We start from the raw sequence: 26,380 nt of genomic DNA on the forward strand, positions 1-26,380 counted from the left end.
GTACTCTTTGGAATGGAATCTGGCTCAGACCACTTTATTCTGGTTTGCACCTTCATTCTTTTCCAGACATGATAACTCAAACTAAGACATTCTTTTTGGGAAACAAAAATATTCTAAGTATTCTTCTTTTGAATGGGGGCAGCTCAGGATTGGCTCCTGGCAGCAGCCTTCTATGGTGGCCATGTGGAAAGCATGCAGCATCTATCAGATTTGTCCTGGAGCAATGTGCCTGAGGAGCAGACAACTACCACATCCCACATCCTTCCAGATATCTTGCTCTTACATAAACCTCTAAGTGCAACTATAATCCTGAAAAAGAAAAAAAGAAGATAGGCAGTAAAATTCTAATGTTATGAAGGAAAAAAATTAGAATGAACTAAGAATATCATCTATTGGTTAATATTATGTTTCTACTACCAAAAAGGCTTAAAACAGTGATCAAGAAAATAAAGAGGCGGATCCTGCGCCGGAGGAGAGCGGATCCTATGCCGGAGGAGACGCAGGCAGCTAACCTGGTCTCCTTCGCGTGACCCTTACAGCCGCTGGTCTCAGGGCACAATGGCAACTCTTAAGGAAAAACTGATTGCACCAGTTGCAGAAGAAGAGGCCACGATCCCAAACAATAAGATCACTGTAGTGGGTGTTGGACAAGTTGGTATGGCATGTGCCATCAGCATTGTGGGAAAGTCTCTGGCTGATGAACTTGCCCTTGTGGATGTTTTAGAAGATAAAATCAAAGGAGAAATGATGGATCTACAGCATGGGAGCTTATTTCTACAGACACCTAAAATTGTGGCAGATAAAGATTACTCTGTGACTGCCAATTCTAAGATTGTGGTGGTGACTGCAGGAGTCCGTCAGCAGGAGGGAGAGAGCCGCCTCAATCTGGTGCAAAGGAATGTTAATGTCTTCAAATTCATTATTCCTCAGATAGTCAAGTACAGTCCTGATTGTATCATAATTGTGGTTTCCAACCCAGTGGATATTCTTACATATGTTACCTGGAAACTAAGTGGACTACCCAAGCACCGTGTGATTGGAAGTGGGTGTAATCTGGATTCTGCTAGATTTCACTATTTTATGGCTGAAAAACTTGGCATTCATCCCAGCAGCTGCCATGGATGGATTTTGGAAGAACATGGCGACTCAAGTGTGGCTCTGTGGAGTGGAGTGAATGTGGCAAGTGTTTCTCTTCAGGAACTGAATCCAGAAATGGGAACAGACAACAACAGTGAAAATTGGAAGGAAGTGCATAAGATGGTGGTTGAAAGTGCCTATGAAATCATCAAGCTAAAAGGATATACCAGCTGGGCTATTGGATTAAGTGTAGCTGATCTCATTGAATCCATGTTGAAAAATCTCTCCAGGATTCATCCAGTGTCAACAATGGTAAAGGGCATGTATGGTATTGAGAACGAAGTCTTCCTGAGTCTTCCGTGTATCCTGGACGCTCAGGGCTTAACCAGTGTGATCAATCAGAAGCTGAAGGATGATAAGTTTGCCCAGCTCAAGAAAAGTGCGGATACCTTGTGGGACATCCAGAAAGCCCTAAAAGATCTGTGATGTGACTTCTGGCTTCTAGGCTATAGAAATTTAAAACCATGATGTGATTAACTGTGAGCCTTTAGTTTTTCATCCATATACATGGATCACAGTTTGCTTTTATCTTCCTAAATATGTGAATCTGGGCTCACAGAATCAAAGCCCATGCTTGGTTTAATGCTTGCAATATGAGCCTTGAACAAATAAAATTAACTATTGTAGTGTGAAAAAAAAAAAAAAGAAAAGAAAATCCCAAATTTGTGGCTTGACAATTCAGACTTATAATTAGAAGTATTGACAGTGGCCAACTGTGGGCATGGTCTAAGAGAGGGGAAAAGGAAAGCCAGGTATTTAAATTTTCTTATATGTAATACTTTGTATATGTAAAAATTTTCTACAACAAGTATGTATTACTTTTGTACCCATGCCTGGTATTAACTTACACTATAAAGTTATTATTATTACATCTATCTGAATAGAAATTATAACTGATCTTGTTTGTATTGTTTATATTTTTTCACTAAAAATACCAACTCATACTTATGAAACTGAAAATTCTTGGTCTTTCTAAAAACTCCTGAAAATAAGAAGCAAAATTCCCACCTCTTGGTCATGTATATAGGTCATTGGTGGTTATAGAAGCTACTAATGAGCCCATGCTTATTTGTAGTCAAATCCATGATGAGAGAGATCACAGGACATTAAGCAAGTAGCAGACCAACAGCAACATCCTAAGTTGCTGTGGGCAGATAGATAGATACTTAAATGGGTCATACAGGAAATGTTACAACATTCACTTTTGTGGGAGTGGGGGCAGGTAGAGACTGTTTTCCGCTCTAGCTTCAGCCAGGAAATGTCTCTTTCTACTGAAAGAAGTGTCATTCTACCAATCCCCCTTTCCATTTCCACACTCTTGTAAAAAGTCAGGTTCAGTCAGTGGCTAAAGCACATGGGCCTGTCCATTATGAGAAGACAGATTGTTCATGGGAAGAGACTGAGTGAGACTATTGGGTACAGAGCGTATCAGCAGGACCCAGAACCTTCCATGGTAATTGGTTGATGCAGACTCACCACCTAATGATGGTGAGCGATCAAAGAGTAAAATGGAGAGAAAGAGCACAAAGATCTTGAGACAGTGCAGTAGAGTGGGACAAGAGTAAACAAGGGATACGATGCACAGAAAGGACCCAAATGATGTTAGGACTAAGCCCTCCACTGGTACTCATAGTTATCTGGACATCATTATGATTGAGAAATTAGGAAGTATAGGTACACATCTGAAGGTACAAATTGAAAATCTCAGTATATTACCAAAGTAATCAATATGATTAAAAAGATAAACTCCAAATTTGAAAAATATTGGCCACAAAGCAGTTATCATTTCTTTCTTTCTCAGTATGTGCCTGATATTGTGCTGAGGAGTTTATGTGCCTTGGTATGTGTGATTCTCATAATACTTTGAGGTTGGCACTGTTATTTCCTTCATTTGGAAACTTGATGTTCAGAAGCACCAAATAACTTCCTTAATCCTGTGGCAAACTGCTGGCAGGGCTTGATTCAGACCCAGATGACTGATTCCAGACTCTGCATTCTTAATCACTGTGTAGACAGACTGTCTTTTCAAACTCACCAAAGGTCATTATCAAATATTTTGTGAAGAGCATTGGAAACCCATCATTATCTATAGCATATTCCTCAGAGTTTTGGGAGTATGACTGGGTAGAGAACATTTTGGAGTGCAGATTTAGCATCTTGCAACAGATTTTATTATTTGCAAATTAGCAAGGTATGGAATATTTTCAGTTACTGATATTTGTGGATAATTGGGTCATGTGGACTGCACCAAGTATTAAATGACAAGTTGTGGTGCCTCAACTGAGCAGGAAAGGTAATTAAATTCTGTCTTAGTAAGGTTCATTTCTCTCTGGGGAAGCTACTTTTCACACTTCTGCAGTGTGAAATGCTACCACAGAGGTTCTTAACAGTTGACAAGTGTTGATCTAGATTGAAAGGTTGTGTAGTGAATAAATTTGTTTTGGAATCAAATAAATATCACTTAAATTTGGAAATAGATACATTTATGAGGGTTATAAACTTACAAGGTAATAAAAGTAAGCACCAAAAATATGAGAACATTTTTAAAAATTTCATATGAAAATCTGTTTGGAAATCAGTGAATATTTTGCAAAAATAGGAACATCTCTTACATTTTTTGTTTCTATGGATTCAATTTTTTAGATCCACGTATAAGTACAATCATATAGTATTTGTCTTTCTCTGTGCGATTTATTTTAATTAGCATAATGACCACAAATTTCATCCATGTTGTTGCAACTGGCAAGATTTCTTCTTGCCTCTTCCTGAATTATATATAAATATATGGCATATAATATATATTTATATGGGATTTTCTTTCTTCTTCCATACATTGACAGACTCTTAGGTTGTTTCTGTGTCTTGACTATTGTGACTAAGGCATCAATAAACATGCAAGTGCAAATATCTCCTTGAGATAGTGATTTCATTTACTTTGGTACAGAAAAGTGGGATAGTTGGATCATACGGTAGTTCTGTTTTTAATTTTTTGAGGAACCTCCAGACAGTTTTTCCTTTTTTTTTTTTTTTCTCAGACAGTTTTTCCATAGTGGCCATGGCAATTTACATTCCCACCAACAGTACATAAGAATTCCCTTTCCTTCACGTTCTTGCCAACACTAATCTCTTGCCTTTTTCATAATAGCCATCCTTACAGGTGTGAGATGATATCTCATTTGATTTGCATTACCCTGATTATTAGTAATGTTAAGCACCTTTTCATGTACCTGTTGGTTGTCTGTATATCTTCTTTGGAAAAATATCTATTCATAACTAACATCATATTCAGTGGTGAAAAACAGCTTTTCCTCTAAGGTCAGGAAAAGACAAAGATATCTATTCTTACCTCTTTTATTCAATGCGGTAGTAGAAGTCTGCCACAGCAAGCAGACAAGAAAAAGAAATAAGAGGCATCCATATTGGTAAAAAAGAAGTTAAACTGTCACTTTTTGCACATTACATGATACTATACTAAACAAACAAATAAACAAACAAACAAAACTAGAGATTCCACAAAAAAAACCTGTTAGAAGTAATAAATGAGTTCAGTAAAATTGCAGGATGCAAAATTAATATCTAGAAAATCGGTAGCCTTACTATACACTAATGAAGTAGCAGAAAGACAAATTAAGAAAACACTTCCATTTACAATTGCACCAAAAAGAATAAAATATCTAGGAATAAACTTACCCAAAGAAGTGAAAGGCTGAAATTATATAAAACACTGATGAAAGAAATTGAAGGTGACACAAAGAAATGGAAATACAGTCCATGCTCATAGATTACAAGAATTGATATTGTTAAAATGTCAATACTACTCGAAGTGACCTATAGGTAGAAAGCAATCCTTATCAAAACATCAATAACATTTTTCACCAAACTAGAACAAACAATACTAAAATTTGTATGGAACCACAAAAAAACCTGAATAGCTAATGAAATCTTGAGAAAGAATAAAACTCGAAGTATCTCAATTCCATATTTCAAGATATCCTGCAAAGCTGTAGTCCCCAAAACAGTATAAACACATAGATCAATGGAGCAGAATGGAATCCAGGAATAAACCTACATTTACATGGTCAATTATTCTGTGACAAAGGAGACGAGAATATACAATGAGGAAAAGACAAACTTTTTGATAAATAGTGCTGGAAAACTGGACAGTTAAATGCAAAAGAATGAAACTGAGCCACTTTCTTATTAAACCATACACAAAAATAAACTCAAAAGAGATTAAAGACTTAAATGTGAGGCCTGAAGCCATAACGCTCCTAGGAGAGAACATAGGCAGTAACTTCTAGGTAGGTCTCCTCAAGCAAGGGAAGAGAAGCAAAAATAAACTATTGTGATTGCATCAAAATAAAAAGAGTTTTCACAGCAAAGGAAACCATCAACAAAATATCTCCTGTTTTTTTTTTTAATTTTTATTTATTTTTATGATAGTCACACAGAGAGAGAGAGAGGCAGAGACACAGGCAGAGGGAGAAGCAGGCTCCATGCACCGGGAGCCCGACGTGGGACTCGATCCCGGGTCTCCAGGATCGTGCCCTGGGCCAAAGGCAGGCACTAAACCGCTGCACCACCCAGGGATCCCCTATCTCCTGCATTTTTAATTGATATATTTCTTCCTGGATTAGCCTGAGGCATAAGAACCACAGAGTCAAGTTTTTAATAGTTGGATCTGAAGCATTTCTTTCTTTCCATGAGGAATAAGTAGATCTAGCCTGGTAGATTTTATAAATGCCCAGGTTTTTATTTGAATACATTATTTTATCTGACTGCCACTTTCTCATTGTAGATTAATATTAATATCTGACATACAGATTATTAGATATTCCTAATAGTGATTTTTCTGGCTTTCAAGGCTCATTCTTTCATTCAAGGAATATTCACTGAAAGCCTTTGAAGGGGTCAAGCTCTCTTATGGTTCTGGGAACCATATACTTGGTCACAAAACAGACGATGTCCCTGCCCTTTTGGAGCAAGCCCTCTCATCGGGAAAGCTAGACAGTATTTAAAATTTAAAACTATATGTATCAGATGGTGATGAGTGCTCTGATGAAAATAAAGCAAAGTTCTTTAATAGGGAGGAACCTGGAGCTCCTTTTGAGTAGGCAGTTAGGGAAGACCCAGATGGCCAGCAGGAAGCACTGGTGCAAAATCAGTGAAAGCGCATCCCAGGCAGGGGAACTGACAGAGCACCCAGCCAAGAACCAAGAAGCAATCTGATCAAGAACAGGATTATACAAATAACAGACTGCTTTATCTAGACAAAATAACCAGAGGATTACCTAGCATACTCTCTGTTGGTTAGGCCCCAATTCTATCCTTTCAAGTATCAACTGCCCAGTTTGATAACACTGTTTTCTCTCTTTTTTATTTAAATTCAATTTGCCAATGTATAATACATCATTAATTTCAAATATAGTTTTCAATAATTTGTCAGTTGAGTATAACACCAAGTGCTCATCATATCACATACCCTCCTTAATGCCCATCACCCAATTACCCCATCCCTCTGCTCATCTCCCCTTCAGCAACCCTTAGTTTGTTTCCCAGAGTTGAGTCTTTCATGGTTCGTCTCCCTCTCTGATTTTTTTCCCATTCAGTTTCCCCTCCTTCCCTTATAGTCCTCTGCATTATTTCTTATATTCTGCATATGAGTGAAACCATATAATGGTCTGATTGACTTATTTTACTCAGCATAGTACCCCCCAGTTCCATTCATGTTGATGTAAATAAATGGTATTTATCTTTTCCAATGGCTGAGTAATATTCCATTGTATATGTAGGTATATATATATATATATATATATATATATATATATATCTCCATTGTGTGTGTGTGTGTGTATATATATATATATATAATATATATATCTTCTTTATCCATTCATCTGTCGAAGGACATCTCAGTAACACTGGTTTTATTCACAAAGATGGCAGAAACAACAAAATTGACATTCTTGCATAGTGAAGAAAAGACTTGCCTGTGGATGACCTGGAGAAGCTGAGTAATACAGCTATGACCAGTTTAATTGTTAATATATTAAGCATCAGTTAAAGAGTTCATAGTTAATTTTCTATTAAAACTCTGAAGGAGGAAGACTATAATAAATATGACACAGAACCCAGCTTTATGTTAGAGCATGTTACTGAGAAAATATGCTACAAGTTAAATGTTGTTCATAGGGCTTTATTGGGAGGACCACGCTTCTGGATGTTTTTTATCACAATGCATCCCAGCAGCACCAGCCCAAGCCTGTTATTTCCACCCTGTAGCTCACGTGGATTTACTGTGGTGCTGATGTGCGTAAATGTGGTTGTTTCTGCGGTTTTCATACAGGTTCTGGAGAGTTACAGATTGTACAAAAGGTCGTAGGTCAGTTCACCTTTCCAGATACAGAACAAAGCAAAATTCTAAAATGCTGGTGCTTAGCAAAGTAATCTTTTACGTTTAGTTTGGCTTCCCATGATTAAAAACAAAGAACAAATTAAAAAACTTAAAAAATAATTAAATATCATTAGCACAGAGTAATACCCTTGAGCCTATGGAGAAAACAAACAATAAATACACACACAGTCTCTCAATTATGACTGCTGCTCTTATCTTTCTTTTCATTGTGTCTTAGCTGTGCTTTTCTCGTAAAGCTTGAGAACATTTTGTGGTATTTTTGATGGGAGAAAGGGTAATACAAAACATTAAGGGTCTTTAACTCATAGGAACTTGTGGAAAAAGGGAAAGATAATGGAGTCATTACAACTAAGCAAGCTAGGTGATCCAGGTTGTAAATATATTGGTAATTCAAGGATATTTAGAAATTTCTACTGATAAAGTTAATTAAGGGAGTATCCTAGTTGGATACTCCAACCTTAAAAATTTCTTTCTGATATTTTAATATTTATTTAAGATTTTAGTGAGAGATGTTCTCTTTTTTGGGTCTTCCTTTTCCTCCTTTTGTCTCTTTATGGTAAGTTCAATCTTAGGGAGCAAAATGAATCTTTTTAAAGAAACAATAATTTCTGTTACTAAATTGCAGAATGGGAAGATGTGTTCTTAATTGTAGTTATCCTTAACCCTGACTACGCATTGGAATCGCCTAGACTCCTGCTTCTCAAACCTTACGTGCATATGAATCATCTGGGGGGATTTTATTTTATTTTATTTTATTATTTTATTTTATTTTATTTTATTTTTTATTTATTTATGATAGTCACAGAGAGAGAGAGAGAGAGAAAGAGAGAGAGAGGCAGAGACACAGGCAGAGGGAGAAGCAGGCTCCATGCATCGGGAGCCCGACGTGGGATTCGATCCCGGGTCTCCAGGATCACGCCCTGGGCCAAAGGCAGGTGCTAAACCGCTGCACCACCCAGGGTTCCCCGGGGGGGATTTTATTAAAACAGATTTTTGAATCAGAAGTTCTGAGGTGAGGCCTGAGATTTTGCTTTTACAACCAGCTCGGTTATGTTGATGCTACTAGCCTGTGGATGAAATTTGAATAGCAAGGAGAGAGAGCTTATAAAAATGACCAAACCCAGAACAGATTCAGATTCATTGTATATAATGTGGAATACAGGAATATGCATATTACAGAAACAATGTGATTTTATTTTATTTAATGTTTTATTTATTTTTTTGAGAGAGAGGGAACACAAGCATGGAGAGCTATAGGCAGAGGGAGGGGAAGAAGCAGGCTCCTTGCTGAGCAGGGATCCCGATGTGGGGCTCAGTCTCAGGACTCTGGGATCTTGACCTGAGCTGAAGGCAGATGCTTAACTGACTGAGCCACCCAGGTGCTCCAACAATATGATTTTAATGCAGATAATCCAGATTAAAGTTTGGTCTAGCTAGAAGGCAATGTCAGTTCTGATTGTGTATTAGAATCCCCTGCAAATCATTAATGGTGTGATTTCTGCACCTCAATAGTCTTAAAATGCTTATAAGCCAATGGTGAAGTAAAGAACCATTATTCTAGGAGTTGAGAAAGGAGTTCTGTCATTGTATTAAATTAATGAAATTTTGTGAGATTTTGGGTCTGTGGACAATGTTAAGGGAAATAGTTCCTAATTATCAGTTAATTTTTTAAAGAGCTGAAACTCTGAAAACATCCATTGACTTAAAAAAGTCTAAATTAGAGATAGATTATTTTTTTTATAAAATGTCACATAATAACATAAACTCCTGAGCTCCTCTATTATCTTTAAATGTAATCTCACTCACTTATTTTTCAGTGTAATGTTACTACTATGGACAATATATAGTTAAAGTGAAAACAGTTTTAATTCTGTACATTACAAAAAATGATAGAAATCAGCCTTCTCCATTCTGTTCTATTTAATTATTTAAATTTAGTTTAATAAAGGTTTAAAGTTTAATTTTTATAAACAGAACTTCTTAGCATGTTATTAAATAATAAAATTTGGGGGTGCCTGGATGGCTCAGTGGTTGAGCATCTGCCTTAGGATTGGGTTGTGATCCTGGGGACCTGGGATCGAGTCCCACATCAGGCTCCCCAAAATACTACTTGGAAGATATTTTATACATTTACTTACATTCTTCCTGCAATCTGGATCCTGCTCTCTTTTTAATATTAGGGATAACAGTTGAGTGGATCTGAATTTTTAAAGTTGTCTACTGGCACCTAGAGGGAGGATTTTACTGGAATATAGATGAGAAGCTCTTGACTGAGAGGATGATATTAGTAAAGCTTCAAGATCAAGAGATTTTCAGTATTTGCCAGCAGGATTTATTATCTAAAATAGAATTATAAAGATTTGCAAAATTCTTCACCAAAAGCTTCAACTATTTTGTAAGGAGAAGATCCTGTCAATTTGAATAAAAAATCATGAAGAATATTTTCAAGATTTATAACTAAGAAAATACTGAAAATCTTTGAATTAACCTCTGCTTTTGATTTCCAAAAATAGTTATGTGGAATATGTAGTGTGAAAAAAGTATTTCATATTTTAAAACAAAAATACATCCTTTCTATTTATAATATTATTTTAGAGGAGTGCCTCAAGATTATATAGTTGTGTCCTCAAGAGAATCAATTGAAAATTTGTTGAATGAAACGGTTTAGTAAAATGGCTGGCTATGGAATCAGTATCTTCTTTATACAAGCAATAACTATCCATATTTTAATGAAAAAGAATCACTTAAGAAAAAATGTAAGTAGAGGGGCAGCCCAGGTGGCTCTGCGGTTTGGCGCTGCCTTCAGCCCAGATTGTGATCCTGGAGATGCGGGATCGAGTCCCATATCGGGCTCCCTGCATAGAGCCTGCTTCTCCCCCTGCCTCTCTCTTGCTCTGTGCCTCTCACAAATAAATAAATAAAATCTTAAAAAAAAAGAAAAAAGAAAAAATGTAAGTAGAGATACCAAAGACCCAGATGATGAAAAGCTCCAAAATGTTGATACAGATTTAATGATATTTAAATAATTTGCCATATTTCTAAATGAGAAGACTAAAATAGACATTTTTTCTAAATTAATTAGATTAATTAATTATATCTAAATGAAACCTAAGGGGTGCCTGGGTGGCTCAGCGGTTGAGCATCTGCCTTTGGCTCAGGTCATAATCCCAGTGTCCTGGGATCGAGTCCCGCATCAGGCTTCCCTGCAGGGAGCCTGCCTCTCCCTCTGCATATGTCTCTCCCTCTCTCTCTCTGCATCTCTCATGGATATATAAATAAAATTAAAAAAAAAAAGGAAAGAGAAGTCCAACAAATACTTCTGAAATTAACTGGGAAGAATACATTTCTAAAATGGTCTTTATAATTTTTTCTGTGTAGTAAAAGGAGTAATAGATGTACACTTCCTTATCAAGATTTAAAATTGTATAAATTGATAATATATAAATCACTGGGGCACTTGAATAGAAATGTATAATAAATCAATGAAATAGAACAACTAGGAACAAACCCAAGCATTTTGGGAAAATTTCGTACATGATGGATATGTTATTTCAAATTGATGGAATAAAGATAAATTATTCAGCAAATGATATTGGAACAACTATCTGTTAAAAAAATTAATGTTAGATTCCCTATCTCATAACTTTTTACCACAACATATTCCAGCTATAATAAATATTTAACTATAAAAGCAGAAGCAATATAAGTATTAAAAGAGAATGTAGGTAAATATTTTTTAAGTCTTGATGTAGGAGGAAGATCTCTCCAAGTAGGTCACCAAGGGTAAAATAATAAAGGAAAATACAGATAGACTTAAGTACATGCATTTTTAATCTTTGTATGCTAAAATCAGCATATAAATAATAAGCTAAGAAAATATTACAGCATATATAATAGATGAGATATACCATTAATACATAAGGAGCTATATTACAAATCAATAATAAAAAACGTAACTACCCTAAACCAAAAGAATGGGTGGCATGAGCAGAGAAACCATAAAGGAAGAAATGTAAAGGAACAACAAACAAAAAAAATTAACCAAATAAATTGAAATTAAAGGAGATATTGTATCATTTAACCATTTTTGTATAACATTCTCAAATCCATCGACTAAAAAAAACATTGTTTTTTTTTTTTTCTTTTTTTTTTTTTGGTTGACTGGGAGTTGCCTGCTTTGGGATGGTCTTTGCTAGTCTTGCTTTTGTTTCTATGTAGTTGGTGCCTGTATCTAGTTGAGGCTTGCCTGGGATTATTTAGCTAGGGCAGTCCTGCTCCCTATGTCTTTCATACTCCACTAGAGAGTTCCATGTATTTCTCATTCTTTTTTTGAGAGGGATCAGTGGGCCAGCTCATGTACTTGTCTTATGGCAATGGTAAAAGTATTAAGAGTGCAAGCCCAGGTGGGCAAGTCATTGTGTATCAAGCCTCTGCTTGGGTCATACCTGCCAACATATCATTGAGAAAAGCAAAGACATGACCAAACTCAGAATCAAAAGGCAAGAAATTTATCTTTTAATGGGTGGGATTGCAAAGTCACATGGTAGAGGACATGGGTAACTAGGCAGCAACAAAGACTTGAGATCATCATAATCTATTATATATCATCTTTTACACATCGGTTAGTATTCTTTACAGAGCTTATATAATAAATATTCAGTGTTGTTGAGTGTTAGAAAATTGGTACTCCTATTTCCTATTGCTGGTGGGAGTGTAAATGAATAATAAGCTCTTTGGAAAGATATTTTAGGAATGTGCTTCAAAATTCTTTTTAATAAAATGTGTATTTCTGACCCAGCAGTTCCATTTTTAAGAATTTATTGCAGGAAAATAATAACTAAAACGTGGGAAATTGCATAAGTTTAACCCAGGCTAATGTAGACGCAGTTGCACATGTAAGACTATCTTATCTGTATATATATATATATTTCATAGTTGACATCATTTTTGATTGATTGATGCTTGAACCTATTTTTTTTAAGATTTATTTATTTATGATAGTCACACACAGAGAGAGAGAGAGAGAAAGGCAGAGACATAGGCGGAGGGAGAAGCAGGCTCCATGCACCGGGAGCCCGACGTGGGACTCGATCCTGGGACTCCAGGATCATTTCCTGGGCCAAAGGCAGGCGCTAAACTGCTGAGCCACCCAGGGATCCCTGATGCTTGGACCTATTATATATTTTGAATATCATCTCTGAGTGCAAGGATATTAATCACTAAATTGTTTATAATAGTAAATACTTGGAAATGTTCTTTGAGGATTTCATTATAATTAGCTTGGGGAAAATACATGGGTAACAATAATGTGTATTGTGAAGTCAAAACATTCCATGGCAAATTGCTGCAGTTCTAAAAGGAAAGATTTATCCAGTCACACCACAAATAATAGTCTTTTCCCTTTTGAGCAAAGGGACATGACTTAATAAAATTAGTAAGAGAAATTCAAATATATAGAAAGTAGAGTATTAGGCAGGTATGGACACTTTTACACTGTTTTATACACACACACACACACACACACACACATATATATATATATATATATATACCCAGCCATGGTTTCTATAAAAATTATGCTTGCTTGGTTTTCTCAAAGGAGGAAATATTTCAGGGTTTATGGTAAAGTCATTTTGGAGTTAGAGAAGCCTAGTTTGGAAAGGATTCCACATTTTTCATGCTTTTTTCATTCTTAATAAAAAAAGTAAGTCTGATTTGATGAATGGAACATTGTTAGAAGTCAGAAAATATTTCTGTTTCTCATTACACTTTTCATTTGTCACATGACTTTGATGACTGACCCTCCTTCTAGCATGAGAGTCATTAATCAACCAAAGGTATGTAGAGCATTTGCTATTTTAATGCAGATATTTGTAAACTCATGAATAATAGCTAAATATAAAACTCTCTAAGAAGCATTTTATTTTACTATTATTTTTTAAAATATTTTTTATTTATTTATAGAGACAGAGAGAGAAAGAGAGAGAGAGGCAGAGGGAGAAACAGGGCTCCATGCAGGGAGCCTGACGTGGGACTTGATCCTGGGTCTCCAGGATCACACCCCAGGCTGCAGGTGGCACTAAACCACTGTGCCACGGGGGCTGCCCAGAATCATTTTATTATACACTTTGAAGATCCCCTAAATATTTTCTGCTTTTGAGTACAAAGTAAGAAAATTAATTTAAAACTTAACTAGCCATATTATCTTTTAAAAACCAAAAGAGCAGCAGGTACTTTTATTTTATTATTTCAAGCAATGAGAGACTATGGGGAAGGAAACAGGCATGCAGGAAATGAAGAATTCTTTGATTTTTATTGAAAAATCCAAATTTAAATGACAGACTTTGCAGATTTGAGACCATTGTTCCATAGGTTCTGTATTTCAAAGTTCTGTATGAGATTTGACTTAAAAAGTGAGTTCTGTTGCAAAAATAATTTTTGAAATTAATTTGTTCCATCTCCACAGTGTATCAATGAAGAAACTGAAATTCAGAGTAGGCTTCTGCTCTAGCTCGGTGGTTAATAACACCTGATAGGTGTAGTTGAACAAAATGCTTTCATAATATTGTCACATTTGGTCAGCACTGCTATCACATCACCTAGGCTGAATGGGTATCAGTAACCACCATTTGCCAGATGAAGAAATGGACACTCAAAGGCTTTTTAACAACTTACCCAAGAGATGGAATGCCCATCTCAACTCCTAGTCCATCTTCTCCTCCCTCATTCCTTCTCTAAAGCACTTTCTATCTGACCAGGCTGCCATCATGGTTCTTTTTTTTTTTTTTTTTTTGTTTATTTATTTATGATAGTCACACAGAGAGAGAGAGAGAGGCAGAGACATAGGCAGAAGGAGAAGCAGGCTCCATGCACCGGGAGCCCGATGTGGGATTCCATCCCGGGTCTCCAGGATCGCGCTCTGGGCCAAAGGCAGGCTCGAAACTGCTGCGCCACCCAGGGATCCCTCCATCATGGTTCTTTATGGTACATGCTCCAAACCAGGGAAGTTGTAGCATTCAATTCATAGTATTTAAAAAAGACTTCCTCCATTGAAACTGCTATTATTAAAATGATTAATGTCAAAACAACAGTCCTGTGTATAAATATGTCCAATAATGACAAACACTAACCAGTAAGTACTCAGAACAGTATGAAAGTTTTACTTAGTAATTTTACAAGGTTAGCGTGGGGATGTGTGTGTGCAAATTACTTTGTGTTTTTCTTTTGTAGCAGATTTTAATAAATGGTATATTTGTAACTTTAAAAGTTATATTAAAAACCTGTAATTTGAACACTGAACTACTGTAGGCATAAAAGTTCTTTATTTTCACAAGTATTAGTGATATAATTGATTTTAAATTGGTTTTTATGTGGTGTATTGTATTCCTTTCAAGTGAACTAAATTTCTATAGATTCTGTATGTTCATTAAAAACATTTGCTTAATTTAATTACAACTCTTAGGAGTGGAGATGATGGGTGGGGAAATGTGTTCCTGAGGCTTTGCTATTGTGTATGTCTTTCCTGTAAGTTGAGATATGCCTAAAAATCTGCATTGGTCTCTCAAGGATCTATTTGCTGAGGGACTAGGGAGTCCATGAAAAAGCACACATTTTAAGAATCCTGGTTCAATGAAATATGTTTTGTGAAGCTCTTATCTGTCCTCAGACATAAAAAATAAAATAAAAGATAATGGCCACATTATATTTCATTATATAGATCTGCTAGATTTTAACCATTCCACTTGTTAAACATTTAAAATACTTAAAGTGTTTCTGAATGTTTGCTGTTATTTAAAATAAAACTGAAATGACCATCTTAGTGCATGTAGCATTGCATGTATCTCTAATAATTTTTATTTATTTGTTTTTAAAGATTTCTTTATTTCAGACAGAGAGGGGGAGAGAGAGAGAGAGAGAGAGAGAGACAGACAGACAGACAGCAGGAGGGGGAGGGGCAGAGGAAGAGAGAATCTCAAGAAGACTCTGCCCTCAGAGTGAAGCCTGATGGCAGCTGCGATCTGAACTGAAACAGGAGTCTGAGGCTTAACTGACTGTGCCACACAGGTGCCCCTTTAGTAATTTTTATAAGAGGAACTCCTATAAATGCCATTATTGTACTAATTTATACTTCCACCAATTTAAAATAATCTTTCTACTGCAAAATTTCACTTATCTTGAATTATATGTCATTTTACTAACATTCCTAATGAAAAATGATTGCTCAGTATATTAGAGTATTTCCTGTTTTATATCAGAGTGAACTTTTTTTGGATTAGTTATTTATTTGAGAGAGTGAGAGTGAGAGAGAGCGAGCACGAGCACAAGCATCAGCACGAGCAGTAGGGAGGATCAGAGGGAGGAGGGAGAAACAGGCTGCCCACTGAGCAGGGAGCCTAACTCAGGGCTCCATCCCAGGACCCTGGGATCATGACCTGAGCCAAACCTGAGTCACTTAAGTGACTGAGCCACCTAGACACCCCTCAGAATGAATCTTTAAAAATATATTTACCAGTATGTTTTTGTCATCTGTAAGTGACATGTATCTTTCTACGTCTGTGATTTATGTAAAATGATATATGGAATCAGAGAATCTGTGATTCTCTCTAGGGTTATTGCTGGGTTGAAGGATGGTGGCATTTGTTTTCCTTAAACTTTTCATAAGTTTCTGACCATATAATATTTTATATATAAAAAAGCAATACAAAATGATTAATGTCTCTTTCTTTGCAAGGAAAAGACATAAAATAAGACAAGATTCATATGTATTATCTAACATGTATGAAATTTAATTGGATGTTTTAATAAGACTTATTTAACATATGAAGGTGTCATTCCATAGACACAGTACCCATTTGCCTCAAAGGAGCTGTTTTTCATCTCTATAGCAGTGTGAATGGGGTAGGACTATAAAAGTATTCACTGGGGATACAGCAAAACTGATGTCTTGAAGATATCTTCAGGATTTGTGAGATGCCAGGTAATAACATATGGAAGAGGCAATATAGTGAGGTAGTTGAGTACACAGCCCCAGAACCAAATTACTCGAATATTACTCCAAATATTACACTTACTACTTGTATGACCTTAAGCAAGATAAATTTATTTGGGTGCCTCAGCTTCCTCATCCGTGAAACAGGATATAAGTAGAACCTACATTTTAAGGATATTATAAAGATGAAATGAGAAACTGCACAGAAAGGACCTAGAAATGGCACTTAATAAATTCTTTAAAAAATACTGACTACTGTAATCAGGGACTTATTATATATGTTTACCAAATTTCAGTTTCCTGTAGACAAACACAATTACCATATAGTTAAATGGGGATGAGGATTGTTATAATTTCATTTGCTTTTTCTGAAAGTCTCTGTGACACCAAGGCACTGGAATGACATTAACAAAAGCAGAACCATGGAAAAGCAAAAATTATGTTCATGGAATAGTAAAAAACCTACGTAGTCCACAGCATAATATTATTATAATATGCTATTATTAATTAATATTAATGAATTAAATATCTCATATTTTGCCTTAATATAAAGATGAAATTTTTTTTTAAGATTTTATTTATTCATTCATGAGAGACACAGAGAGAGACACAGGCAGAGGGAGAAGCAGGCTCCATGCAGGGAGCCCAATGTGGGACTCGATCCTGGGTCTCCAGGATCACACCCAGGGCCAAAGGTGGCGCTAAACCACTGAGCCACTCAGGCTACCCATAAAGATGAAACATATTGGAAGACTTGGCTTAATCTTTTATACAATACTTATATAATATTATACAATATTTACAAAATGAATAGCTATATACCATGGCAATGCGTTTCATGTTTTCATTTTAATCCACTACTAGGTAACAAAGTTTCAGTTATTTATTTTATTTTATTTTATTTATTTTATTTTATTTTATTTTATTTTATTTTATTTTATTTTATTTTATTTTATTTTATTTTATTATTTTTTTACCTTGGAGGAGGACAGCCGGTGGGGCTCAGGCATTGTCCAGAATAATTTTTCTCTAGTAGGAAGACCCGAAAGGACAAGAAGGAGGACAAATAAATGCAAAAGCTGGAGGCATCACACTTCCTGATTTCAAACTCTATTCCAAAGCTATATTAATCAAAATCATATGGTATCAGCATAAAAACAGGCACACAAACTAGTTGAACAGAACTGAGAGTCCAGAAATAAATCCACACATATATGGTGGATTATCCTTCATAAGGATACCAAGAATGTACAATGGGAAAAGGGAAATGTTGTGAAAACTTGTTATTCACATGCAAAAAAATGAATTTGGACTTTTATACCATATACAAAAATTAACTCAAAATTGATTAAAGACTTAAATGTAAGACCTGAGACCATAAAGCTAGAAGAAAACAGCAAGTAGTCTCCTTGAATCAATCTTGGCAATGATTTTTCCACTATTTCACCAAAAGTACAGCAACAAAAGCAAGAATAAACAAATGGAACTATATCAAACTAAAAATCTTCTGTACAGAAAAAGAAATAATCAAGAAAATGAAAAGGCAACCTACAGAATGGGAGAAAATATTTGCAAACCATATATCTGAAAAGAGGGTAATATAAAAACTATATAAGGAACTTATGCAACTTAACAGCCAAAAAAAAAAAAAAAAAACCCACAAGTAACTTGATTAAAAAATGGGCAAAGGACCTATAGACATTTTTTCAAAAAAGACGCACAAATAGCAGCAGGTATATGAAAGAGTGTTCAACATTGTTAATCATCATCAAAACCACAATGAGATATCACCTCACTATTAGAGATTTGTCATTAAGATGGGATAACAAGTGTTGGTGAGGATAAGGAAAAAAGGGAAAACTTGTGCACTATTGATGGGAACCATAAATTGGTCCACCCCTATGGAAAACATCATGGAGTTGCCTCAAAAAATTAAAAACAGAACTACAAAAAAATAGAACTACCATATGACCCAGCTATCTGATTTCTGGATATATCAATCCAAAGGAAATGAAATCAGCACCTCAAAGAGTCTTTGCATTCCCATATTCATTGCAGCATTGTTCACAATATCCGAGGCATGGAAGCAACTTACAAGTCAGTTGATAAATGAATGGATAAAGAAAATGTAATACCTATACACAATGAAGTATTATTTAGTGATAATAAAGAAGGAAATTTTGCCATTTGCAAAAACATGGATGAACCCAGAAGACAGTATGCTAAGTGAAGTAAGCCAGACACAGAAAGTGAAATACTATATAATCTCACTTATATTTGGAATCTAAAAAAGTCTAAGTTATAGAGCCTGAGAGTAGACTGGTGGTTGTCAGGGGTTGGGGGTGGGATAGAGGAAATAGGGGAGAATGTTAATCAAAGAATATAAATTTTCAAGTGTAAGATGAAAAAGTACTTGGGATGTAATGTACAGCATCATGATTATAGTTAATAATACTGTACTGTATATTTGAAATCTGCTAAGAGAGTAGTGTTCTTAAGTGTTCTTACCACAATCACATACAAAAGGTAACTATATGAGTTAAAATATATGTTAATTAACTTGGTTATGTAATCATTTCACATTGTGTATCAAATCGTCATGCTGTACAACTTAAAAAAATCACATTGTACAACCTAAATACGTACAATTGTTACCTCATACCTCAATAAAACTAGAAAAAATCACTTTTAATTTTTACTTATGGACTAAAAGTCTCAACTAAATTTTACTGAAGCTCTTCATGGCGTTCTCTCCCAGAACTTCGAAATTATTTGTTTTGAAAAATTCCCTTAAAATGCTCTCTAGGCTGAAAAAGTTTCACAAACATTTTCATGTTTATACTTACCTTGTAAATCTAGAACCCCAGACAGCTGTTGGGCTGGTTACCAGTGAATTATTCTGGTCAGCTGCTTTAGGCTGCTATTTTAAGGTCACTATGCAGTGTATACTTTTAAGAGAATCTCCCTAGTGTGATGTCATAGAAAATTGATTATGCTTCCATGTAAAGAGGGGCTTGATGAGCCTCTGATCCTTAAATTATCCCTTTGACCATACTTTATTTCATTGTAAATGGAGATTACCATGCAGAGGAATACCTACTTTTTTCTGGTTAATTTCTTTATACTAAAGAATCATGTCATTCACATGTCAGAATATGTTCTCAGCTCTTAGAATTTCCATGACTTCAGACTCATTGAGAATTTTTTTTTAAAGTAGGCTCCACGCCCATCACAGAGCCCAACATGGGGCTTGAACTCACAACCATGAGATCATGAACCTGAGCCAAGATCGAGAGGTAGATGCTGAACCAACAGAGCCACTATTTTTTAGAAATTATTTTTGAAATATTTCTTTTGCTAATTTTTAATGAGTAGAAAATGTGACACAAAACACAGTGAAAATGAAGTAGCTTTTTATGCGGCCTTCACTAGGATGGGTCTCTCATAAAGGCTCTATTCAGTAGAACCTTATAGTTACTGCATTCTAGGATTCTAGAGCAAATTCTGGAGCTGAGGCTTAAGTTTACTTATGTAAAACCTTCCCATCTCCCAGTTTAAAAGTCAATCTCACTGACATTCTGTTTCTTTTTCACATTTATTTTTTTTCTTTCTTGGTTTGGTGGATATTCCTGGATATTTATACATTTGTAATCATTAGGGAAAAAAAGGAAAAACACCTTAAAGGAGGCAAACCAAGAGATCTGATAGATTGGAAGTCACTACCAACATGGAAATAGCCACACACTTGTTAGCACACTTTTAGTAATGAAGAGCAATTTTTATCATTAACTTGGATTCACTAACTTCTTAAAATGATTATGGATGTAAAAGTGGCTCCAATCCGCTGATGCTGTATGGTACTCTACAAAATTGTTTTTAGATAAAACAGGATAAGACATAATCCATTTCCTAACTTAAATATTATTTTTCAGCCATGAGCCAAATTTTTCTAGCTAAGCGAATTAAGAAATACAAATCCATTGCCACTAAGATACAACAAAATCGCATTTTTCTATTATTGTCTCATTGTTTCCTTCATCACTGCTGTACCATCATTAGTCTATTTTTCTGAATCACTCCTCTGTGTGACCCACAGCTAATTCCATGAGAATTTTATCCTGCTTCTTCTATTAAAGAGAATGATCTTGACGTCTCACATCAGTTAGGGCAGTGTAAATAGAAGTAGCGATGTTGCATATTAGCTGCTTTACAGCTTCCGTGGGTCTCAGTGAAATTAAGACCTTTCCTTTCTTTCAATGACTGTATCCTGTACTTTCCTGAATTTGGCTATATGCTGCCACTCCAATTTCTTCCCTGCTATCTCTTTTTCTCCATTTTGATGTGGCAATTCATTTGCCACAAGTAAAACAAGAAAAAACAGTTGTATATGAGGATTTGTGATATGTGGTTTAAAAAATTCATTTCTTGGGCAACCCCGGTGGCGCGGCAGTTTAGCGTGCCTGCAGCCCAGGGTGTGATCCTGGAGACCCTGGATCGAGTCCCACGTTGGGCTCTCTGCATGGAGCCTGCTTCTCCCTCAACCTGTGTCTCTGCCTCTCATTCTCTCTGTGTCTCTATGAATAAATAAATAAAATATTTGAAAAAAAAATCCCTTCCTTCCTTCCTTCCTTCCTTCCTTCCTTCCTTCCTTCCTTCCTTCCTTTCCCTTTCTTTCTTTCCCTTTCTTTCTTTTTCTTTCTTTCTTTCTTTCTTTCTTTCTTTCTTTCTTTCTTTCTTTCTTTCTTTCTTTCTTTCTTTCTTTCTTTCTTTCTTTCTTTCTTTCTTTCTTTCTTTCTTTCTTTCTTTCTTTCTTCTTTTCTTTCTTTCTCCATTTATTCACTCATGAGAGACACAGGCAGAGGGAGAAGCAGGCTCCCCATAGTGAGCCTTGATGTGGGACTCCATCCCAGGACCCTGGGATCACAAGCTGAGCTGAAGGCAGATGCTCAATCATTGAAACACCCAGGTGCCCCCACTTTTGTTGGTCTTTTAACCTTTTACTAAGCTTCAAGCAAAACTGACTTTCATTGTGCCAAAGAATATCCTTAATATATATATATATATATACACACACACACATATATAATTTGTGTGTATATATATACACACACATATATGCTTATATATACACATATATGTTTATATATATGTATATGTATATATGCACACATACTATAAACATTTAAAACATTATATATATAAACACACACACTATAAACACATATATGTGTGTGTGTGTGTATATATAAGCCTTGTAATTTCAAATATATTAAGTAATGGTCATCATCATAAATTTTATATAATATTTGCTTTTCATTATTTAATATATTTTGTCTTTGTTATTATGTACCCAGTTCAAAGAACACAGGTCCATTTTTGCACCTTTCTTATTTATTGATACTTTATATGCACAAATGTGTACAATTCCTAAATGTATATTTATTTATATATTCTTATTCAATCATATAAAAGATTATCTCATAAGGAATTTGTCCCTGTCTTTTTATATTCCTAATACAATTTTGTCATTACTTGAAGTGCTTATTCTTCTATATTTTATTTTAATTAATTTATTTTTTTAAAGATTTTATTTATTTATTCATGAGAGACACAGAGAGACAGAGAGACAGAGACATAGGCAGAGGGAGAAGCAGGCTCCATGCAGGGAGCCTGACATGGACTTGATCCCAGATCTCCAGGTTCAGGCCCTGGACTGAAGGCAGCACTAAACCGCTGAGCCTCCTGGGCTGTCCTATATTTTAAAACCATGAGTGTCAGACTGCTCTAGCCACCAAAGAAATTCTTGTGAACTCAAAAATATTTGTATTTTTTGAAAATTTAGTTTCAAAATAGAGCTAGCTTCCCCTGAGCCCCATAAACCAAGAAATCTTCTCTTAATTTGTGTCTATGAATTGCAATCATTGAAATATTATATAAGTTCATCAAAAAAGTATAATGAACATTTAAGAGGCATATTTTTATGTTTCATTATAATTGTTAAGAAATTTTCTGTAGATATATATCTGTTGAAACAAGTTTTCTAATGTGTTTTTTTTAATTTTTATTTATTTATGATAGTCACACACAGAGAGAGAGGCAGAGACACAGGCAGAAGGAGAGGCAGAGACACAGGCAGAGGGAGAAGCAGGCTCCATGCACCGGGAGCCTGACGTGGGATTCGACCCCGGGTCTCCAGGATCGCGCCCTGGGCCAAAGGCAGGCGCTAAACTGCTGCGCCACCCAGGGATCCCTGAAACAAGTTTTTTATAAAATGATTTTTCTGGTTATAACAAGTTTCATTGTAAAAATTCATAAAATCAGAATATAAAAATTATTCATATTCTCATCAGACAGCAATCATCATTACCTTAAAAATGGATATCTATAAATAAGCATTTTTAGTGTAATTGAGAACTTTTATGTTAGTTAATTTTTTCTCTTAACAGTATGTAACGTGATCTTTGATGGAACAGCCATCATATGATATTTCCATAATTTATTTAATAAATACCCCATTCTAAGACATTTAGATTGTTTTCATGTCTTTCACAATGATGCAACAAACATCCTTGAAACTGAATGTTGGTGTCGTTTTCTGGTAACTGTTTTAGATACATCATCTTGAGTTAAATTACTGAGTCAGAGATTTGCATTTCCACCTACACTCTACCTCTTAGTGATTTAGTACTTTGGGTTGCCCTAATTTCCTTCTATAAAGCCAAAAGTGATGTGAAAAACTAATTCACAAAGGATATTGTTAGCTTATATGAGTTTTTCCTTCCCTCTTGCTCAATTGTCTTAGACCAATTCTGTGGAACAGACAATATAGGCAGATTTACTTGCAAGAGGGTTAATGGGGAACACTCTCAGCAGCAACACTAGAAGCGAGTTTGAGCAGAGCAAGAACTGCAATGCATTAAGTCTTTAGTCATCCCAAAGACAGCACAGGAGCTCATGTGGCACTACAGAATTTTCTTGAATTGATGTGGGTCTCCTACCCCCTTTTGCCTCTGCCCTGCATCCATTGACCGTTGGCTCTTAGATCAAGGTGGGCTGTCCCACATGGGTCAAGCCTTGGGCAAGACAGTGGATGTTCTCAGCAGCCTCATCCCAAAGTGGGGGTCTGGGCGGTGAACTACTGGATATTCAACAACTCGGCTCCATGGATTTTGGGTTATCAACAAAGCAGTGAGATGTAAGTCAAAAGAAATGACTCTGCATTTGGAAAAGTTTAATCTTGCCACCTAATTTGGAAGATGTATTGAAGCAGGTTCTTTCTCAAATTTTTTCCACCTCTTCCTCAGAATCTTGCTCTAGAATTAAAAATGGCATTTACTTGGGAACCCTGGGTGGCGCAGCGGTTTAGCGCCTGCCTTTGGCCCAGGGCGCGATCCTGGAGACCTGGGATCGAATCCCACGTCAGGCTCCCGGTGCATAGAGCCTGCTTCTCCCTCTGCCTGTGTCTCTGCCTCTCCTTCTGCCTGTGTCTCTGCCTCTCTCTCTCTCTCTCTGTGTGTGTGACTATCATAAATAAATAAAAATTAAAAAAATTTAAAAAAACAAAAAAAATGGTATTTACTTGTGATGTGAGAAGGAGGCATCTTGAGGCATTTATTGACAAAGTAGTGACATTAAACACTACATATTTTTTATATCAGTGCCACCAGACTGAGTTTACTGCATGACCAAGTCACACTATGAAAATAATTATTACTGATTAGAAACAAAATGACTTACTATATTTTAGCCAGTAAGCCAAATTTTGACAATTAAAAAAATTATGTGAACTCCCAATGAACCTCCCCTCCCACAATAGTCTACTTGTAATTTTTTATTAAATATTTGTTGGCTAGAGGGTTTTGTTTGGGTACAGTTTAATTGCTGTTGTACATGGTTGTACTTGGTGAATATTCAGATTGTTTCTATTCCCTAAGATGAAAATTTAGCATCATTTAGCAGCATTAAAATACTTAGTAGAAGTATAGCTCTTTGTTGCCATGTTTTTGTAAGTGCAAAGATGAGGATAAATATGGAGAGAGTCATTTAGAGTACACTTTACTCTGTATTTCTCACTGAATGTACATGTAAATCCTGGGCAGAATGCATAAAACAAATATTTGAGGACTCTAAAAAAATAAGCAGATATGGTAGGGAAGAAGATGAGATCCCAAATGGTAATTTCACCATTTTTTCCCCTTAAGTTCTCTGGCTTAGATTCAAGGCAGCCAAAAACTGTAAGGAGTATCAGCTAGAGCTCCAGAATTTTCCTGGTTTAGACTCTAGGTGAAAGAAAGTGGTCTTCTGCAAATGCTAAGGCTGACAGTGAAGGTTCACAGATGCCTCAAAGGGGCACTTTTCTCTTTGCTTGGAGGATGTATGGTCCCAAGAAAGTAGGACAAACTCTTACTGCTATTTTTTTCTCTGTATCCTCTCCCCACTTGGTCCAGCTGTGGATGTGGTCACAGGGAATGAGTGGCAGGGTGGGGTAAACAAAATGCCAGATTTTTAGTTGGAGAACTGGAGGGGAGAGCTTTAGGGACAGAAAGTGGGGCAGGGTGGGGAGAGCATGGGGGATAGTATAGGGGGAGAGATTTGGGAAGGGGACTTCATAGATTGTTTATGAATTTCTGAGCTTACTCCAAGAAACTGCCAAATTGATACCCAAAATGATAGTATCATTTGCTCTGTCAACCAAAATATATGGGAGTTCCAGTTGTTCTACATCCTCACCAACACTTGGTATTGTCAGTCTTTTTAATCTTAGTCATCCCAGTGTGTACCTATATCATTGAATTTTAAATTACATTTCCCTAATGACTAATGATGTTGAACACATTTGATTTGCTTTCAGGCTATTCATATGTCTTCTTTAAAAAAAAAAAACTAAATTCATGTTAGTTAACATTCAGTGTAGTATTGGTTTCAGGAATAGAATTTAGTGATTCATCACTTACAGGTAACACCCAGTGTTTATCCCAATAAGTGCCCTTCTTAGTGCCCATCATCCATTTAAGCCCATCCCTCACCCACCTCCTCTCAAGCAACCTTCAGCTTTTTCTCTCTCTATAAGAGTCTCTTATGGGTTGCCTCCCTCTCTGTTTTTATCTTGTTTTATTTTTCCTTCCCTTCCCCTATGTTCATCTGTTTTGTTTCTTAAATTCCACGTATGAGTGAAATCATATATGGTATTTGTCTTTCTCTAACTGATTTATTTCACTTAGCATAAGACATTTTATCTCCATCTACATTATTGCAAATGGCAAGATTTCATTCCTTTTGATTGCTGAGTAATGTTCCTTGTGTGTATGTATATACATATATATATATATATATATATACATATACTACATCTTCTTTATCCATTCATAAGTTGATGACATTTGGGCTCTTTCTATAATTTGGCTGGTGTTGATAATACTACTATAAAACATCGGGTGCATGTGCCCTTTCAAATCAGCATTTTTGTATCCTTTTGATAAATACCTAGTAGTGCAATTGCTGGGTAATAGGGTAGTTCTATTTTTAACTTTTTGAGTAACCTCCATGCTGTTTTCCAGAGTGGCTGCACCAGTTTGCATTCTTACCAACAATGCAAAAGCATTCCCTTCTCTCAACATCCTTACCAATATTTGTTGTTTCTTGAGTTGCTAATTTTAGTCATGCCGACAGGTATGGGGTGGTATCTCATCATACTTTTGATTTGTATTTTCCTGATGATGGGTTATGTTGAGCATCTTTTCATGTGTCTGTTAGCCATCTGAATGTCTTCTTTGGAAAAGTGTCTATTGATGTCTTCTGCCCATTTCTTAACTGGATTATTTGTTTTGGGGGGTGTTGGG

At 35.8% G+C, this 26,380-nt stretch overlaps 1 protein-coding gene and 1 long non-coding RNA gene across 15 annotated transcripts in view; one reads left to right on the top strand and one right to left on the bottom strand.

The window, feature by feature from the left end:
* Nucleotides 1-19,529, bottom strand: part of LOC144311555 (uncharacterized) — a 45,604-nt gene extending 26,075 nt beyond the window's left edge. The window contains exon 1 of the long non-coding RNA XR_013377170.1: nt 19,388-19,529. This is a non-coding gene — a long non-coding RNA (uncharacterized LOC144311555). The remainder of the gene's footprint in view (nt 1-19,387) is intronic.
* The window catches only part of LOC144311523 (L-lactate dehydrogenase B chain-like), a 146,409-nt gene that overhangs the window by 38,699 nt on the left and 81,330 nt on the right, over nt 1-26,380 (top strand). For 3 of the 14 annotated variants that reach the window (XM_077894177.1, XM_077894169.1, XM_077894197.1), the window contains one exon: nt 143-1,827. The exons of 8 other annotated variants lie outside the window; for them this stretch is intronic. In XM_077894177.1, coding sequence (XP_077750303.1) covers nt 559-1,563 — 1,005 coding nt within the window. In that variant the 5' untranslated portion in view covers nt 143-558 and the 3' untranslated portion in view covers nt 1,564-1,827. Of the gene's footprint in view, nt 1-142; nt 1,828-19,758; nt 21,103-26,380 lie in introns of those variants that run through there. 3 more of the 14 variants (XR_013377157.1, XR_013377166.1, XM_077894187.1) reach the window with 2 other exon arrangements.

Source organism: Canis aureus, chromosome 1 (assembly GCF_053574225.1).
Source record: "Canis aureus isolate CA01 chromosome 1, VMU_Caureus_v.1.0, whole genome shotgun sequence".
Classification (NCBI taxonomy): domain Eukaryota; kingdom Metazoa; phylum Chordata; class Mammalia; order Carnivora; family Canidae; genus Canis; species Canis aureus.